This window comes from Perissodus microlepis, chromosome 3 (genome assembly GCF_051167445.1).
Source record: "Perissodus microlepis isolate ML-2025 ecotype Zambia chromosome 3, ASM5116744v1, whole genome shotgun sequence".
NCBI classification, from domain to species: Eukaryota; Metazoa; Chordata; class Actinopteri; order Cichliformes; family Cichlidae; genus Perissodus; species Perissodus microlepis.
The window spans coordinates 13504750-13524830 of NC_140463.1; the positions used below are offsets into that span (position 1 = coordinate 13504750).

Sequence of the window (20081 nt, forward strand, 5' to 3'; positions counted from 1 at the left end):
TCTTCAAGAAAAGAAACAAAATAAATGAAACAGTCTGACCTCCCTGGTCTAACAACACAGGAGAAAACAAAGCTTCCCAAAATAATCGGCAGCTCACCCCTACTTGCTCTGCACTTCACACACATGCCCGAATTTAACTAAGTAGCTATAGCTGCGGCTGCTCCATCTGGATCTAAGACAAGTGCACGGGAAGATTTCCACACCCCACACACCGCGGCTCTTCCGTCCTCCTTTTATAGATTACGTCCACAGGGGGAGCCAGTTACATCAGGCTGTTCCTTCCGTCCACCAATCACAGCCGAGCCCCTGCACAGGTGAACTGGCATACACACATTCAGAAAAAAAAACAAACAACACAGACACGTAACACAGATCATAACCCGCTTGTGTTTCTTTCGCGGATGCAAAACTCCAATCAGCGAGGCTTGCGTTGGTCCCTCCTTTTACAAGACTTCAACTTACAAATTAGTCATAAAAAGGGCCTCGATAATGTCATTGCTGATGCCCTATCCAGAGCAGTGTAACCGGACAGGAATTAAACAAACAAGGAATTGTTTAATTCTTATGGTGGGGCGTGTTACGTGCGTGTGTTGTTTGTTTGTTTCTGAATGTGTGCGGTGTGAGGTGTGTGGCTGATGGATGAATGTTTTGGGATTAATCTAGCTGATGATTTTTCTTTTGTTGCAAAGTTGAACCTGTCAATTAGGTTTGGTATGATTTACCCTCCGGAGATGAGGAGCATGTGTCATGACTTAACTAGGCCTTTTTATTTCTTATTTTGTTACTTTCACAGTGTCGTGAAAGTTTTGTTTGATAATCTCTGTCATTTGAGCAGATCTGCACGATTAGAAAGGTAAGCACTATACGATATGTTGTCGGGAAATGGTTGCAATTGAGCTTTTCCATATTGAAATGGGTTCTGGAGGAAGCCACTTATTTGGGACACAATCAGAAAGCGTCTCCCGGTCTTAAAGGATTCACCGTGGTAATCTGATCTAAATTCTTTTTCTTTTTGAAATTTCGTCATATTGCTGACAGTGAGAAACTCAATGCAATGACAGTTTTCACTATGAGCCATGAATAAATCATAAAAAATGGGACTGGACTGATAGGAGTTGACTGACTTGACACCAACATGTAATGCATATGCCTCCACCCAGAAATGACAAAGGGGTGGATGGAGGTATCTATGTGTGTTTCTCTGTTTTTACAGGAGCAGAAAGATGACAGCAACATCCTAGGTTGCATGAGCTTTGGGCCATGCCGACTTAACCTCTTAATAGCCACTTTCTGTGTCTGTGAATTTATCAGCGGTGTGTTATTCATGACTTTGTATTGCTCACAATGCAGAGGTCACTGTGAGAAAGTGTACATACATCTGCGGTGCGCTAACATTTACTTTTCAATTCAATTTCAATTAAATTCAATTTTATTTACATAGCGCCAAATCACAACAACAGTCGCCTCGAGGCGCTTTATATTGTACAGTAGATCGTACAATAATAGATACAGAGAAAAACCCAACAGTCATATGACCCCCTATGCGCAAGCACTTTGGCGACAGTGGGAAGGAAAAACTCCCTTTTAACAGGAAGAAACCTCCGGCAGAACCAGGCTCAGGGAGGGGCGGCCATCTGCTGCGACCAGTTGGGGTGAGAGAAGAAAAACAGGAATAACACCATATAAGACACATGTTGAGCTAAAAATGTTAGAGCTCTTGCAACTGGCGTTTGAGCTGTGCAGGGGTCTCTCTCTTCCGGAAGATGATTGAATAAAAAGAAATATAAATCTTTTAACACACTATGAGTCGGTTTTCTCTGTTCTATCACGGGGACAAAAGAATCGGGGTTAATACTAGCCATGCCATGCGGCATGCCACGCGGCAGCAACATCGTAAGAGAACTGTTGCTAATATGGGATGTCTTGATAAAACGAGCAGATATTTGAAGTTTACACAGCTACATTCTCGCCTGAAAATATCTTAAAAGTTTATTTTGTGACCTAGAAACACTAATAAAAGCAATATATAAAACGAAGAGGTGGCCGCCATTGTTTGACTCGTGTGCTATGGTTACCCTAACTATTCAATGGTTCGTGCAACCTTAAAAATTCCAATGGTTCCTGAAAGCAGCGACGCTGTGCGCGCCGTTGATATTTTCGTCATTACGGTAATCCAAATAAGGGTAGACAGGCCGTACCACTCCCGGCATACCACTAGAGAGCGCCAACACACCACAAATGAAGTGGGCAAAAACTTTCCCATTCATTTCAATGGGCAAAAACCTGTATTAAAATATTAATATTTAAAAAAATAGAAAGTAATAAACACCAAAAGTCATAGCACACCATTCTTGATCCAGCCGCACAAAATGATATAACATATATGAAGCTTGTCTCAAAACTGCGGGGTGAGTTACGCCGCAAAATTTCAGGCGGAAACTGCGGAATAAGAATAATAAATCTGAGGAATAGCAATAAGTGTGCCTCTTGGCATAGGCACACTTAATAAATGCATTTCTGCAGTGCTGCTTGAGTTTATATCTGTCATGGTCGGACGGTCCTTCCCGGGCGACCTGCCTGTGTGTGTGTTTCTCTCTCTCTCCTCCTCCCCACCCTTGTTGTCTCCATGCAGCGGCTGACACACCTGCACCTAATTTGCCACCCAGCTGTCACTAATCATCCTTCGTCGTGGGCTAAGGCATTTAACTGTGTGTCCAGACGGCAGTCGACGCTGGATTGTACTTGAAGCTCGGTAGTTAAAAGTGTTTGTTACTTGCAACTTAGCTTTAGCCGGCTAGCCTTCTCACCTGTTGTTGTCGCTCGTTTATAGGAGGAAGAGACATGGAGCAGGAGGTTGGAGAGGAGGAACCCGCGGAATTAAGCTCTCGGAGGAGAACACACACTCGGATAATCACTTTGGAAACTCACCTGCGCACCACTGGGAGTTTGGAGAGGCTCACTGTTGGATTTTGCACTTCGCTTTGTGTTTTGAGACTGTTTTTGGGCACTGTAAATAAACGCACTGTTTGCTTCGCATCCAGAGCTCCGCGGCTGAGTCCGTATTTTCCCATTACCTGTGACAATATCTATAGAAAACATCTCCCTGTAGTTGTCATCTTCTTCCACAACTCTAATTTTGAAATGAGGATTTTTTTATTTTATGTCAAAGTTAGGCTTAAAGTTTCTACTGGTTTTAATTTAGGATAAATATGTCAATGGCATCCCAATACACAGATTCATCTAATCTGTTCTTTTGCATATACTGAGATGTCTACCAATTTTTATTGATCAGTTTATTTCATATCTGCATGAAAAAAAGGAAGTGACTGATGGACACGGGAAGTTTTTCCAACTCTTCCTCCTCTATCGGACATTCTCTCCATACCTGAGAGTGTCCAGTCTCCAGCATGGATCCTTCACTACAGCCAACAGCAGCTTTCTTCCTGAGTCTCCTGGATGATTGTAGCTCAGGTCGAGCTCTCTCAGGTGGGAGGGGTTTGAGCTCAGATCTGAGGCCAGAGAACGACAGCCGTCTTCTGTGATCAGACAGCCTGATAGACTGCAGGCACACAAAACAACAATCCATCTAGGAACAATAATTTTCTATTTACCACAAACAATAACATTTATTCATTCCCATTCATTTTATTCTGCCTATCAAATTACAGGTTCAGCATCAGTCACCGTGGTGATCTAGCCAGGTAAAAAGAGCACCACTATAATGACACTGAAAATGCCGACTTCAAGCTCAGTATACCTTACTCGCCCATGACACTAGGCTTCCAAGGCTCTCATGCAATGATTTTCATTAATACCCAATAGACACATTTTATTGCCAAACATCTCATATCGATGTAAAATATCACAAATTACTTAATTAAACAGTGTATGAAGTGATTTTCTTAGAACATTTGAATTAAAAAAATGTACTATGAAAAATCTTTAGACTGCAATTCAATTTTTAATAATTCTCCCAAAGGTAAATAAAACTCAGTATAAATGTTTGATTTTTTTTGCACAGTTATATGAATCAGATTTTAAGTCATCAGAGGAAAAGTCTGAATCCTTACCAGAGAACTTCCAGTTTGCAGTGTGGACTCTTCATTCCAAGAGACAGAAGTTTCACTCCTGAATCCCACAGGTCATTGTTACTCAGGTCCAGCCCTCTCAGACTAGATGGCAGGGAGCTGATAACTGAGGACAAAGCTTCACAGCTTATCTCTGAGAGGTTACAGAGGCTTAGTCTTAAAGTTAAAAGAAGAACAAGAGAAGGACACTGTTTTAAAAATGTAATCATTGTGTAGTTTGAAGCTACTACATTTAGCAATAGTTTACTTAGTTTGGAGCTACTACATTTAGCAATAGTTTATTACATTTATGATTAGAAAATTCACAATTTAAATTATAAAAAAAAGAAAGAAAGAAAAAAAATCAACAACAATGAAATAACAAATAAAGAAATACAGTTAACTTTTTTTTAAGCTAAAATTGTTAATTAAATAATTCATCCATGGATCTATTTCTACTCCATATCCGGGTGTAACACCAAGCAATTAGAAAGGTAAACTGACCAGTAAATCAGCTTTTAGTGCTAAGCCTCACTTTTATGCTCATCTCTCAGTACAGTGACCAAAAGCAGTAGAGACCCATTCCCTGGCCCAAAGGCACAAAGAAAAACCCTAAATTGACCATATATAGTATATAAAACCCCATTCAGTGTTGTTCATGGCGACCTTCCATTAGAACAGGCTGTGTACTGCTCTGCTAAACTTTCTGACAACTTTTAGCCCAGCTGTCCAAAGCAGGGAAAAAAAAGAGTAGAAAAAAAATCTCACTTCAGAGTTTCCAGTGTACAATGTGGAGTCTTCAGTTCTTCCGACAAAAGCTTAACTCCTCTATCCTTCAGGTCATTGTTACTCAAGTCCAGATCTCTCAGATGAGAGGACTGGTAGCTGAGAACTGAGGACAGAGTTTCACAACTTCTTTCTGAGAGTTTGCAGCAATTCAGTCTGAAAAACAATCAAATGAAATCAAATGCTACGCTCAACCAAGACAACAAAAAATATGTTGGTGTGCAATATTATTCAATTACAATAATTAAATAAATCATAATTAATGTATTTTATAAAAAAAGAATTCAAACATTGAATGTGCTTGGTAAAAATAATATTTGTGTGTGAGGGTAAACAGGTGAGGAGCTAGAGTCAGTGGTACCTCTGCACGGGCATAAAATACTGCTGATCCTTTTCCTAATTCTAGTGTCAGTGTTTTCATAAATTTCAAATTTATACTTATTTATCACATGTTGGACCTTTCTTGTAGTCCCTTTATTCTTCAACTGAAATAAGTCATTTTACCTCCTTTCACTTTCAGTTTATCCTTCCTTGGAAAGATTGCTTTATTTTGATTGGCCAGTTTGTGAGGTAGAGGTTGTGAAAATTAACTTTAAAGCTACTATAAACACAATTTCTTGCTGATCACTTTAAACATAATCTCAAAAAACATGACAGCAGGACATCACTGTGTGGTAAATATTACACTCAAAATCTAGTTTTGAATAGTCTATCAAACAGTGGCCATATAAAACAGAGTGGCTATTAAAAGGTGTTGTTTATGGCAACATCCCAGTAAAATATTCTTTCTTACTACTCTGCTGCAGTTTCAAACAACTTTTGGCCCAGCTGTCTCAACAGGGAAAAAAATTACCTCAGAGTTTCCAGTGTACAATGTGGATTTGTCAGACCTGAGAACAGAAGCTTTACTCCTTGATCCTTCAGGTCATTGTTCTTCAAGTCCAGCTCTCTCAGACTAGAGGACTGGGAGCTGAGAACTGAAGACAGAGCCTCACAGCTTCTCTTTGAGAGGTTACAGCCACTCAGTCTAAAAAACAATTTGTACTCTCATGAAAACACTTTGCATGTTGCACATATAATATAATATAATATATAAATATATTAAATATAATATAATGCAATTTTTTAAAAAAAATAACAACAACAGAATGTGCATCAAAACAAACTATTTCCAACAGTGGAATATGAGTTCTAAGAATCCCAGAATTTATACAGAAAGGCACAAGCTCAAACATCAATTTTAAAAACACCAGCATATCTTTGTAAATGCCCTATAGGAAAAAAAATAATTTTCTGTGAAAACTATGTCACCTCCGGTTTCGGGCAGGTAATGGCGGACATCAGATAGATCATGCTGATGTTTATTTCAACACAGGAGTGCTATAAACAGCTGATCAGATTGGCAAAGCGTGTTTCTGGAATATTATGTTTTTGTTTCTGCAAATGCTTTTTATGCAATATTTGTAAAGCCATATGCGGAAAGAAACTGTGACCTAGGAGAAGCTGAATGTGAGTTGTACTCAGTCACTCATTCATATGAAAAAAAAAATTGCACTAGCTTGGATGTAATTCTACCAGGCTTTAAAAATAGTTACCCGAAAGGTAGCGTGCCCGCTCCGACGGACCACAAAGGGTTAAAAAAGAATTAATATGTGGAATTTGCATAGTAAAAACAATTGTACATTTATGTAATTAGAAGCCTATGAGAAGCTGTTAGTGGTTATACCTCCATACCTGTTGGCAGAGGCATAAAGTACTACGGGTCACTTTCCTAATTTTAATGGCTTTGATTAAATACATTTCAAATTAACCCTATTTTTTACATTCTGAACCCTGTATGTAGTCCCCCAATTCTGCATCTGAAATAAGTCTTCTTACTTCCTTTCGCTTTCAGTTTATCTTTCCTCAGAAAGACTACTTTATTTTTCATTGGCCAGTTTCAGGAACCATGCTGCTCCACCTCCTCTATCTTCTGATGTCAAGGTTGTGAAAACAAACTATGTTACTATAAACATAATTTCTGCCTTATGACTTGGAACATAATCTCAACAAAGATTAAAGCAGGACATCACTATCTGTTGAATATTACACTCATAATCTGCTTGATTTGAAACAGTCTTTCAAACAGTGACCATATAAAACAGAGTAGCTATAAAAAGGTGTTGTTTATGGTAACTACCCAGTAAAACATTCTTTGTACTCTTCTGATGCGTTTTGTAAAGACCTTTAGCACAGCTGTCCAACGGGGAGGGGGGGATTACCTCAGAGTTTCCAGTGTACAGTGTGTAGTATTCAGTCCTGAAGATAGATGATTAACTCCTGAACCATCCAGGTCATTGTTACTCAGGTCCAGCTCTCTGAGACTAGAATAATTGGAGCTGAGAACTGAGGACAGAGATTCATAGCTTCTCTTTGAGAGGTTACAGTCACTCAGTCTGAAAAATAATTTACACTCACATGAAATCACTTTCTGTGTTGAAGGAAGACAGGCAAAAGAAAAATGTTGGTTTACAATAGTATTCATTTAAAATAAACAAATTACAATTAAATTCATTTTAAACAGAATTTAAATGTGGAATTTGCTTTGGAAAAATAATTATACCTCTTAATGTAAATGGAAACCTGTGAAGAAGAAAATTAGTTGTACTACCTCTGTACCTGCTGACACAGGCGTAAAGTACTGTTGGTCACTTTCCATATTCTAATGTCTGTGATCACGTACAGTTCAAATAATCCCTTTCTGGACCTTGTTTGTAGGCCCTTCATTCTACATCAGAAATAAGTAATTTCACCTCTTTTCCCCTTCAGTTTATCCTTTCCCAGAAATATAACTTTATTTTGAAGCATTAAAGCTTCACTGCTTCATCTCCTCTGGCTTCTAATGTAGAACTTGTGAAAAAAAACTGTAAACCTGCTATAAACTATAAATTGCTAATTTCTCAGATTACTTTTTTGTGTGTTTCTTAAATATTTTTTTAGCTAAGGATACTGAATTCAGATTTCCTGCTACACAGTTTGTTTGTTTTTTTCATTCCTGCTTTTTTGTTAAGTAGAATCAACATTTTAACCCTGGAGAACCCATGGGGTCAGAGCTGACCCCATTGGTTTTCTGACCCCATGGGTTCTCCAGGGTTAAGCATGATGATATCACCACAATTTACTTACAGAGCTTTGCTGGAGGCTTTGACCACTGGCAGCAGCCTCAGAAGAGCCTCCTCTGAAGCAGAGTATTTCTTCAGGTCAAACACAGCCAGATCTTTTTCTGATGACAGTAAGATGAAGACCAGAGCTGACCACTGAGCAGGAGACAGCTTATCTGTGGAGAGCTTTCCTGATCTCAGGGACAGGTGGATCTCCTCCACTAGAGAACGATCATTCAGTTCATTTAGACAGTGGAGTAGATTGATGCTTTTCTCTGCAGAAAGATTCTCATTGAGCTTCTTCTGGATGTACTGGACTGTTTCCTGATTGGTCTGAGAACTTTTTCCTGTCTGTATCAGCAGGCCTCGAAGGAGAGTCTGATTGGTCTGCAGTGAAAGACCCAGGAGAAAGCGGAGGAACAAGTCTAAGTGTCCATTTGGACTCTGTAAGGCCTTGTCCACAGCGCTCTGGTGGAGAGATGGTTTAAACCACCAGGACATTGCTTCTTGTTCTTGCAGCAGATTGAGTCCAGAGTTGATGAAGGTCAGATGGACATGAAGAGCAGCCAGAAACTCCTGAACACTCAGATGGATGAAGCAGAACACCTTGTCCTGGTACAGTCCTCTCTCCTCTTTAAAGATCTGTGTGAACACTCCTGAGTACACTGAGGCGGCTTTGATATCGATGCCACACTCTGTCAGCTCTGATTCATAGAAGATCAGGTTTCCTTTCTGCAGCTGATCAAAAGCCAGTTTTCCCAGAGACTCAATCATCCTCCTGCTCTCTGGACTCCAGTGTGGATCTGTCCTAGCTCCTCCATCATACTTGACCTTCTTCACTTCACTGGCCTGAACCACCAGGAAGTGGATGTACATCTCAGTCAGGGTCTTGGGGAGCTCTCCTCCGTCTCTGGTTTTCAACACATCCTCCAGAACTGTTGCAGTGATCCAGCAGAAGACTGGGATGTGGCACATGATGTGGAAGCTTCGTGATGTCTTGATGTGGGAGATGATCTTGCTGGCCTGCTCCTCATCTCTGAATCTCTTCCTGAAATACTCCTCCTTCTGTGGGTCAGTGAACCCTCTGATCTCTGTCTCAATATCAACACACCAAGGAGGAATTTGATTGGCTGCTGCAGGTCGTGTTGTTATCCAGACGTGAGCAGAGGGAAGCAGGTACCCCCTGATGAGGTTTATCACCAGGACATACACTGAGGTGGACTTTCTAGGGTCAGTTAGGATTGTAGTTTTGTGGAAATCCAGAGGAAGTCGACACTCATCCAGACCATCAAAGATGAGCACAACCTGGAAGTCTTCAAAGCTGCAGATTCCTGCTTCTCTGGTTCCAGTAAAGAAGTGATGAACAAGTTCCACCAAGCTGAACTTTTCCTCTTTCAGTACATTCAGTTCTCTGAAAGTGAATGGAAATATGAACTGGATGTCCTGGTTGGCTTTGTCTTCAGCCCAGTCGAGGGTGTATTTCTGCGTTAAGACTGTTTTCCCAATGCCAGCCACTCCCTTTGTCAGCATTGTTCTGATTGGTTGATCTCTTCCAGGTAAAGGTTTAAAGATGTCTTCTTGTCTGATTATTTTTTCTGGTCTGTGTGGTTTCCTGGATGATGCTTCAATCTGCCTGACCTCATGTTCATCATTGACCTCTGCAGTCCCTCCCTCTGTGATGTAGAGCTCTGTGTAGATCTGATTCAGAAGGGTTGGGTTTCCTGCTTTAGCAATCCCCTCAAACACACACTGGAACTTCTTCTTCAGTGCAGATTTAAGCTTGCGTTGACAAACTGCATGAAATTTTTATGCAAAAAAGAATGCAGAACATTATGTTTCGCAAACATCTCCCCAAAATATGGATATTTGGCTACATGTTGGTCCATCTCTTAAGACAATAGGATTTTTTTTATAGACATCCTCTTACTGTAATACAGACGGTCAGCCAGCTCCTCCTGCTTCATTCTCCTCAGGAAGTACACTGTGATCTTTTCAAATGCCTCTCTGCTGCTCCTCTGCTCTTCATCTTCACTCTCCAATAGCTCCCCAACCTCTCTCTGACTATCTTCTGGGTAATTTGAACTCATAAACTTTTGGATCTTCTTCAGCTCATTCTTCACAAAAGTGATGATGTTGTCCTCCAGGAGCTGGAACACAATACTTTAAGAATGACCCAATCAGACTGAAATGACAGAGCCAAACATCAGATCCATGTTGGACACACTGACAATCCACTGGTCTACAATGAGCAGCATGGAGATGACTGTGAACAGAATAGATTTAAAAGTAGTTGTTGTACATATACAGACCATAAATATGGAGTCCAGGTGTGTTTGATGCTGCTGGACAGACTGACCACTGGGAACCTCTGAGCTCTCCTGGTCCACTCTGTGGAGGAACAATGAAGAATTAGTTCAAGCACAGAATTAAAGATCCAAAATTATTAAAAGATTGGTTATATTGAGTTAGTCGTGACACTGGCACAGAGGAGAAAGACACCCAGTTGTTGGGACCGCAAAGATGACAGGAAATTATTTTCCAGGTGACTCACTTTAACTCCATGGCAGACTGGCAAGACTCTGGAGCAAATAATTTGCCCGATTTTATTGGCCTGCCATCTACGCTGATAAGTGTGCCCTTGGAGTGCATCCTGTCTGGAATCTGTCTGGCCAACTTGTTAACTTTGGGATGCCATGGTTAAGATGCCAATGCCCGGATCACCCAGTGGTATCTGGCTTTACAGTAGTTTAAATTCAAGGTGGTCCATAGGCCAGGGGGACAGATGGCTGTGCCTGATTTCCTCTCCAGCTCAGGGGAGTGTTTAGATTATATTAGATTAAACTTTATTAATCCCTCAGGTGGCTCCGGGGAATTCAGTTTCCACACAGCACGGACAGAAGTTGCATGTTACAGAGTTGGAATACCAAAAAAAGGGGAATAAGAGTAAGGCTATGAGCATAAATATACCATATATACACATATACACATATATAAATACAGAATATATAATAGAGATAAATAGGAATACCAGTGGATTGCACATTTGAGTGAGTCTATTGCACAGTCAAATAAAAAAAAAATAAATAGCAAATATTGCACAGTTAAAGAAAGCACTACTGTTCAGTTGTTCCCGCCCTCCTTTGTCCCCCTGTTTCTCCTCCCTCTCCCCTCCAATGAGGAGTTAACGCTTTAAGACCTACCATAGAACCAAGTCTGCCAAAGCTTATCTTTATTTATTTATTACATGACTTTTAAAAAACACCAGTATAGGCTTATAAGGCCCTGAAGGTAAAAAACTAAATTTTTCGCGAAAATGACGTTACTTCTGGTTTCGGCCAGGTAATGGTGGACATGCGATTGTTTACGCTGATGTCTATTCCAACCTAGGAAGTGTTGCGAACAGCTGATCGGATCGGCAAAGCGTGTTTCTGGAATATTATATTTTTGTTGCTGCAAGTGCTTTTTATGCAGTTTTTGCAACGCTATATCTGGAAGGACACTGTGACCTAGGACAAGCTAATGGCATAAGATGTAAGTACAACTCCTCTGGTTTCAGATGCAAAAAAGTTATTGCACTAGCTTACGTGGTTCCGGTTCAACAGAGATTTAAAAATAGTTACGCAAAGCAGAGCATGCCCACTCCGACCGGTTTTAAAGGGTTAAACAGTTTGCTGGCGTGTGGGACAAAATAATTTTTAAGTCTGTTGGTTCTTGACTTTGGGAAAAGCAACCTGTCACTGAACAGACTCCTCAGGTTGTTTATGACCGTGTGCAGAGGATGCCCAGCATTGTCCATAATGTCCAGTAGTTTCTTTAATGTCCTCTTCTCTGCCACTGTCACCATCTGGTAAAAAAGGATCTCCTTTCCTATAGAGAAGCCAGAGACCGGAGTGAGATCTGTGTGCGCTGAGCCCAGTTGCGAGAGTCACTGTCTGTGAAAAACTCCAATAAAAGCTCATAAACTGTCACAGCTGTGACGGCAGACGTGTGGGGTTATGAGTAAAGACTGTTACAGGCACTGTTGATGACCAGGGCAGGCACAGAACAGAAATCTAACAAATGGCAAATCTTAACAGAAGAAATAACCAGAACAAACACGAACATAAAATATTATAAAGAAATACAAAACACTGACTCGTCAGACTCAGGACCAGGACATAAACACGAACACTATAACAGTGTGTGGTGTCCGTCTTTACAGACACCATCTTTATTTTTTTTAGACTGCGATCAGCTAGCTCTGAGTTCCCTTCTGACCTTATCAGAGGTCAGGGGCCAACTTGGAGCATAACCACCATGAAAAACCAGTCTGCAGACACCGGGGAGGGAGCCTTTCTAATTGGTAGTCATAACTATATTTATGTGTTCTGAAAGGAAGTCATAAGCTAGACTTGTTGCATACCTTCTTGGGATAACCTAATGAATTAAAAAACAATTAGAATTAAAAAAATCAAATAATAATAGTAATCAAGAAATTATTAAAGCAATTAGTAAGTAGTAATAACTAATTAGTAATAAATCTTAACACAATTGATTCATATACCCATGGACATGCACAAACAACCACATATATGGAAAATGGGAAGTAGGTGCAAACATAAATGGAAATACGTGACTAAACAAATAAACTTTCTGCTCAGTAAGATGGCGCCGGTGTACTTGGCTTGCCGTCCGTCTCGCCGCTTTTTCCCCTCCCTTTTTCCCTTACCTTCCCTTATGGACCTCGGCACTGTGTTTTTTATCTTTATTTTTCTAGTCTTATGTTTATCTAGTGGTTGTGGACTGATTACATATGACAGGCAAACACTTTTAAATCTTCGTTCTTTTCATTCGTTTCGGGCCGACCCCTGCTGGAGTGTGGGCAGCGCTAACTTACCACAACTGGATTCGTCCTGCGGCTTCTCCTACCTACCGCTTCCTAGTCTCCACAAGAAACGCTACAGGAAGCGGGGAAGACGGAGCGGCCGTCGCGTCCGTCTCAGGGCCTTTCTCAGAGCCAGAATTACGGACCATGTACATGTTAATCTGGACACGCCATCATTTTTTCCCTCCTCCCTGGATTGCCCGGACACTAAACTGCTTACTTGTCGCTGGATTTACCCGGCTGATCACCAAGCATCTGCCCGCTCTGCGACACGCTTTCCTACTCGGATTTGGATAACATCGCGCCGACGGGGAGTTTGTCGAAGCAATCTATGCACTCTGCCTCGTGCTTCTAGAGGTGACTTAGTACCCTGGCCACGGATGGCACTGCTTAATGTCAGGTCGCTGGTAAATAAGACCTTTGTTTTAAATGACTTATTCTCTACTAGTGGCCTTGATGTTTTATTCCTTACAGAAACCTGGATTCGCCCTGGTGAGCTCATTCCTTTCTCTGAACTTCTTCCTTTGGACTGTGCCTTTTTTAGTTCACCGAGGCTTTCTGGTAGGGGAGGTGGTTTAGCCTCGGTTTTTAAAAACGTATATAATGTTCGGCAACTTTCCTCACCTAACTTTGCTAGTTTTGAAGTCCAGTTATTGGAGATGACTGCTTCCACGACCACTTTGTGTGTGTTGGTCTATCGACCGCCCAAATATAACAAGTGTTTTATCTCGGACTTTGCCGACTTCTTGGGTTCCGTTCTTTTTAAATATGATTCTGTTCTTATTCTTGTTGATTTTAACATACACATCTGTTGTAAGGATGACCTGCTTGCTAAAGACTTTCTTGCTTTAATGGACTCTTTTAACCTCCTTCAAAGGGTAAATGAACCAACCCACGTTAAAGGCCATATTTTGGACTTGGTCTTTACGTATGGCCTGGATATTTGTATTAAGGATATAAATGACGCTGGGATTTCAGATCATTTTCTAATTTCCTTTGATATTGGCTCATCTGCCGCTGGACTGCAGCCTGGAGCTCTTTCTCGTCCGCTACGCATACTCAGCTCTGAAGCTGTGTCAAAGTTTGCTGTGTCTTTTTTAGATTTGGCGCCTATAATTCCTGACTGCTGCTCAGTTCGCTCATCTGATGGTTATGCTGATACTTTGCTATCATTATTCTCATCTACCTCTGATTTGGCTGTACCTGATGACTGTTCTCTCTGTTCGGTTGATGGTTGTGCTAATATCCTGTTATCTGTTTGTTCTTTTATTCTTGATTCTGTTGCTCCCATCAAAATGAAGCGCCCTAGAACCTACTCTCATTGCTGGCTAAATGATACTACACGTGCCTTACGACGTGTCTGTCACCGTGATGAGAGGAGGTGGAAAAAAGATAAACTTCAGGTTTCTTATGATATGTTATGGACCAGCCGCTCACAGTTTCAAACTGCTGCTAGAATGGCTAAGGCATCTTTTCTTTCCAAAGTCATTGTGGCTAATGGTCACAACCCCCGTATGCTATTTAAAATTTTTAATTCTGTTGTTAATCCCTGTCCTGATATGCCTTTACTGTATTCACAAGCTCTTTGTGAGCGTTTTCAAATTCTTTTTTTAGATAAGGTTTCATCCCTTAAGCTTTCCTCTTCGTCTGCCTCTTGTCCTGTCTTTTCCTCTGAGTGTAATTCAACTTTTCATCAATTTGAGCCCGTGTCGCTTTCGACTCTGAAGCAGCTGGTTGATCAACTGAAAAACACCAATGCTGTGTTTGATATTCTCCCATCACGCATTGTTAAGGGCTGCTTTGATGTAATTGGACCGAGCATTTTATTCTTAATGAATTTTTCTCTACTCTCTGGATCTGTCCCACTGGCCTTTAAGCATGCTGTAGTCCAGCCTATTCTGAAAAAGAAGAATCTTGATTGTTATGATCTTTTGAACTATCGACCGATCTCTAAGCTTCCGTTTCTGTCCAAGATCCTGGAGCGACTAGTTCTCTCTCAGCTTCAGGCGTACTTAGACGCAAACAACATTGCAGAGAAATTTCAGTCTGCCTTTAAGCCACGGCACAGCACTGAAACGGCCTTGCTTAGAGTTCTCAATGACCTATTTGTAAGCACTGACTCTGGACGCTCTGTGGTCCTGGTCTTATTGGACCTTTCCTCTGCTTTTGATATGGTCGATCATAACATTCTTCTACTAAGACTTGAGCATACTGTGGGTATAAGAGGCACTGCCCTCAACTGGTTTAAATCTTATCTTGCTGACAGGTCTTTTTCGGTTAATTTGGGCAACTTCTCATCTTCCTCGGTACCTATACGCTGTGGTGTGCCTCAAGGATCTGTATTAGGCCCTATTCTCTTTTCGCTATATCTGCTCCCTCTTGGGGCAATTTTTGAGAAGTATAATATTGCCTTTCATTGCTATGCTGATGATATACAGATTTATTTTGAGATTACTGACGATCTTGCTATGTCTTTTCACTATTTTCGTGAATGCATGCGTGAGGTTAAAGGTTGGTTCAAGAGTAATTCTCTTGTCCTGAACGAAAAGAAAACGGAGATTGTGGTGTTTGATAGTAAAATCCCCCGCGACCAACTGTGTGCTGCTCTGATGCCTTTTGCTAGCTCTCCTTCTGATTATGCCAGTAATTTGGGCATACTACTGGATAGCTCGCTTAAATTTGACAAGCAAGTGTCTGCTGTTGTGAGGTCTAGTTTTAATCAGCTGTGCCTCATTTCTAAGGCTAAGCGCTATATTCCGCACATTGACCTGGAAAAACTCATTCACGCATTCGTGACTTCCAGGTTGGACTACTGCAACTCTCTTTACATTGGTCTTTCCTCCACCCTTCTCGTTAGATTGCAGACTGTCCAGAATGCAGCGGCACGCCTTTTGACAGGTAGCAGGAAGTTTTCTTCCATCACTCCTGTTCTTGCTGGCTTGCACTGGCTTCCAATTAAATACCGTATTCAATTTAAAATATTACTTTTCACCTACAAAACCATTAATAACTTGGCGCCGAGCTACCTCAATGAGCTTCTCAGGTTACACACTCCTGTCAGAGCACTTAGATCTGCTACCCAAATTCTTCTGGAGCAACCTCGTTCTCGGCTGAAGTCTCGTGGTGACCGTGCATTTGCTGTAGCTGCCCCGGTCTTATGGAACAACCTTCCTGTTGCTATCCGGACGTCTGACTCTATGCCACTGTTTAAATCACGGCTGAAGACTTATTTGTTTAATCTTGCCTTTCCACCTAGTTAACACTTGGTGTGCGTTGTACATTTTTATCCGTTATGCTTGTGAACTACTTTTATATCTTATGATTGTCAAGGTTTTTATAATTGATACGTGCCAGGTCCTTTCTCTTTTCCCTCCCATCTCCCTTTTCCTATTTTATTTTTGTCAAGCACCTTGGTATACCCTTGGTTTTTTAGTGTGCTTTATAAATAAAGTTTATTATTATTATTATTATTAATGTCTTCTGCTGCACACTTTTTCCGTCCAGGCATGTCCAGGTATGTTTGGAATCATTGAAAAATGAAGCTGTTGTCAGTCAGATGCTTTTCCTTGTGCTATTGCATTGTGGATCAAACTCTGTGTCCATAATTCATCATATTTGACAAGATCTCCGACACCACTGGCTGAAATGCAGCCCCAAACCAGAACACCTCAGCCATTTTTGACAGATAGGTGGACTGTTGTACCTCCCCTGGACCTCCTCCATACACACTATTGATTTTTACCTGAGCCTTTTTATGGTGCAATGATTCATAGCACAGTGTAATGCAGCTTAACAAATAAACTAGCTGAAAAATTTCTCAGAAAATGACCAGCAACAACTGGACTGAATTAAAAATTATTGACTAATTAATGATTAACTAAATTACCTTGCCAGAACCAATGCAAACACTGGATGAACATGCAAACTCCACACAGAAAGGCCAGATGGTGAACTTTAGCACAGAACAGTGCTAACCGCTATGCAACAATGCTGCCTCTTGAGTATTTATTTTCTTAAGTTATTCATCTTTATTTATTTATATTTATTTGATTAGACTGAAATCAATAAAGGGATGATTGGTGGGAATAGTTTGATTTACATTACATTTTACAGAGCTAAAATGTCTGAATGGTTAAACTGACCGTAAAGTTTGATTAATATCTGTGATGAATAGAATTTTTTTTTTTTCTGAACTCTTTTTTACTTTCTGTGTTTAGTTTTTGGCCAGATGGAATGAAACGCATTGGCGATTTCAGTGTGTGTATGAGAGCTGTATTTGTGTTTCAGTTGATTCGCTTGTCATTTCTTGGCCCCTATTTATTAATTATCCTATAGTTTGTGATGTGTCTTTAGGTGATTCAATAAGTTAGTCATGTTTCTTTGCTTTGCAGGCAAATAATTCATGTCCCATTTGATTTCTTTATGGTTAACACCACTTATCCTAAATCCAAAGTACTTCCAAGAACAGATAATGATCCAGCTCAAGGGACAATCTCTTCACCTTCTGCCTTTCTGTTGTCTGTTTGTGTTTAATGTAGTTTTACTTTAAAAGACTAAGCCAGGGAATGTCAAGCTGTATGGTGCAGCTGTAATAGGTACATGCAAACTCATGGTCAGGTGCTGATTTAGAAAATATTCGAATTCCTTTTGCTTTAATTTTTAAATTTCTTGGCACACATTTGCATGGGAAAGCTTTATTTCTTTTCTGTCAACAGTTCAATGAGCGGAAGATGAAGTGATTTCCAAAAGGCACAAAGTTAGAGAGTGAACTTTCTTTTCTACATTTTAGCAGAATAGAGTTAGATTTTTATTTGATGGATTTTCATGAAAGTGACTTTTGTTTTTAGAAGTTAAAAATAATAATCAGTGTTGAAGTCTCTTGATGCAAACAGTACATTTGCACAATTTTTGCAAATGTACTGTTTATAAGATTGAGGAAACCTGCAGTCAGCTGAGACTGAAGAAGTTAATTGGATGAGCGACGAAATGTTTCTCCCACTGAAAACGCTACGTCCAGACAGACAGAATCAAACTTTGGGGGCAGTATTTGAGTCATTTTTTATGCTCTGAGTTTTATGAGTAAAAGTGAAATCTGTGCAGCAAAGTTAGTGTTACCTCCTCTAACTTCCTCCAACATACAGCACAACGTGACTGATGGAAGAAAACATGAGCATGAGCATCACTTCCTGTTTGCTGAAGTGGATTTCTAACAACATCAAGCAGTTAATCAAAGAGTTCATGTTACTAACAGCTCACCTCTCTGCAGCAGACAGACACTGGGTTTTAAAATTAATGGGGTCATCTTTAGACCAGTCACTCTTTAAGGACACACAGCTGGGTTCAGGTTCATGTTTATGTTTAGTTCCTTGTTTTTTCCTGTATGTCCTTTGAGCCATTTGTCTCCTATGGAGATACATATTAGAAACCATGAAACATAAAAACAATTAATGAAGCATCACCATCATTTAAGTCAGACCCCAAACTGACATCAGAGAGTTCATTTTGCTAACAGCTCACCTCTCTGCAGCAGACAGAGACTGGATTGTAAAATTAATGGGGTCATCTTTAGACCAGGCACTCTTTAATGACACACAGCTTGGTTCAGGTTTGAGTCTCTGGGGGATCCTAAAAATAAGTGAACATTAAACATGTATAATATACAATGTGCCTCACTGTATATAAAAAGCAGATATAATTTTAGACATTCTAATATTGACAAGAACCTACCTTCTCTCAGATGTCCTTGCCCCCCCTGAGTTATGAAAGAAATCCTTCACCCGGTTGCTCTTTAAGGATACAGAGCTGGGTGGAGGTCCAGGTTGGTTCCTGTGAACAATGATGGAGCAGTGATGTGAGTGCTGAGCTGTGACATGGAGAAGAGTCATGGAGAGTTAGGGATGGTCATCTCACCTCTGAGCTTTGGCCTGGCTCTCATGTTTCCCACACAGAGTGGTTTTAGAGGGAGGGACTCCCTCCTCTCTGTCCTCACACTGATCCATGCTGCTGAACTCACATCCACATGAGCTCACACACACTTTCTAACTTCACCTGCAGAGGAAACACAAATCATTCATGTGCAAATCAACTGAGAGCTGCAGAGGTTATGTCTGATGTGTTGGACTAACATCCATCTGAGACACAGCTTTCATCAGTTTACCACAAAAAGTGTCACAGAGCCCAGTTCAGCCTACAAATCCCTCCATTACTGTAGTCCTACAAAGCAGCAGAACAAACATGGCTGTAGAAATGGCAGCGAGCAGCCTTATTTCAGCAACACTGCCCAGTTTTCCAGGTTAACTGGTTTTAATGTAAACTTGTTAGATCCTGTAATGTGTTCCAGATGTTGCATCTACAGATTTGTCTGTTTCTCAGAGTAGATTATGGTCAGTGTTGGGGAGTAATGGAATACATTTACCGGTGTTACGTATTTAAAATACAAAATATGAACTGTATTCTGTTACAGTTAACATTTTAAAAGGTGGTGTTCAGAATACAGTTACTTCGTTGAAATAAATGGATTACACAGTGGTCTTTTCCTGTTTTATGTATTAGGCTATGCTCTTTCTATTTTTGGTAATTTCATGCCTGTGGAAACCCAAACAAAACACGCATTAAGAGGCTCTAATGCCTGTATGTCTTAATCTCGTGGTCCATGTCACCTCTACTTGCATAATACATTATGATGTGAAGAAATATTTAGAAAAATTATTTAATATGAAGGTAATAGGCAGAGTGTTACAGGCATCGCTCTAAAGAATGTAGCCTCATGGGCAGTTTAGTCCATGCTGCAGGGAGAATGGATGCATATACCCCTTATGTGTCTGTGAGTGCCAGGGAGGGAGAAAAGGGAAAACTACAAGTTGTCACCGACCAGAAACGGGAGCTGGAAGCATGTAAATATAATAATAACCACTGCAGTCAAAAAGAGTACCTGATAAGCCCAGTTGTAAGTAAGATATTAAAACTTGACTGTACACTTTGTTTGTGTTTTCCTCGACTACGAGCCCGACACGGAGCCAGACACGGAACCCGACGTATTAGTCAGAGGTCCCTTTACTACGGTTCGGAGCCGCAGACCTGTTTTATATATGCGCGGGATAGTTTTCTATACGAGATCACTGCAAAAAGTGCAGCCTTATCTAATGTTCACCCTACTGTTAGTCATTTTATATTAAGATTTAAAAATATAGTTGGTGTTGGTATGGCAGGTGACCTTCCGTAATA

At 40.6% G+C, this 20081-nt stretch overlaps 1 protein-coding gene across 2 annotated transcripts in view; it reads right to left on the bottom strand.

Annotated features, from left to right (window-relative positions):
- The window catches only part of LOC146390035 (protein NLRC3-like), a 30724-nt gene that overhangs the window by 2130 nt on the left and 8513 nt on the right, over positions 1–20081 (bottom strand). Inside the window, exons 3-14 of one of the 2 annotated variants that reach the window (XM_084923100.1) lie at positions 18768–18905; positions 18585–18683; positions 18375–18482; positions 18114–18260; positions 10303–10381; positions 9921–10140; positions 8019–9786; positions 7115–7288; positions 5707–5880; positions 4836–5009; positions 4071–4244; positions 3386–3559 (exon numbers count right to left, since the gene is read on the bottom strand). In XM_084923100.1, the coding sequence (XP_084779226.1) occupies positions 3386–3559; positions 4071–4244; positions 4836–5009; positions 5707–5880; positions 7115–7288; positions 8019–9786; positions 9921–10140; positions 10303–10381; positions 18114–18260; positions 18375–18482; positions 18585–18683; positions 18768–18856 (3380 nt within the window). In that variant the 5' untranslated portion in view covers positions 18857–18905. Of the gene's footprint in view, positions 1–3385; positions 3587–4070; positions 4245–4835; positions 5010–5706; positions 5881–7114; positions 7289–8018; positions 9787–9920; positions 10141–10302; positions 10382–18113; positions 18261–18374; positions 18483–18584; positions 18684–18767; positions 18906–20081 lie in introns of those variants that run through there. The other variant, XM_084923101.1, reaches the window with a different exon arrangement.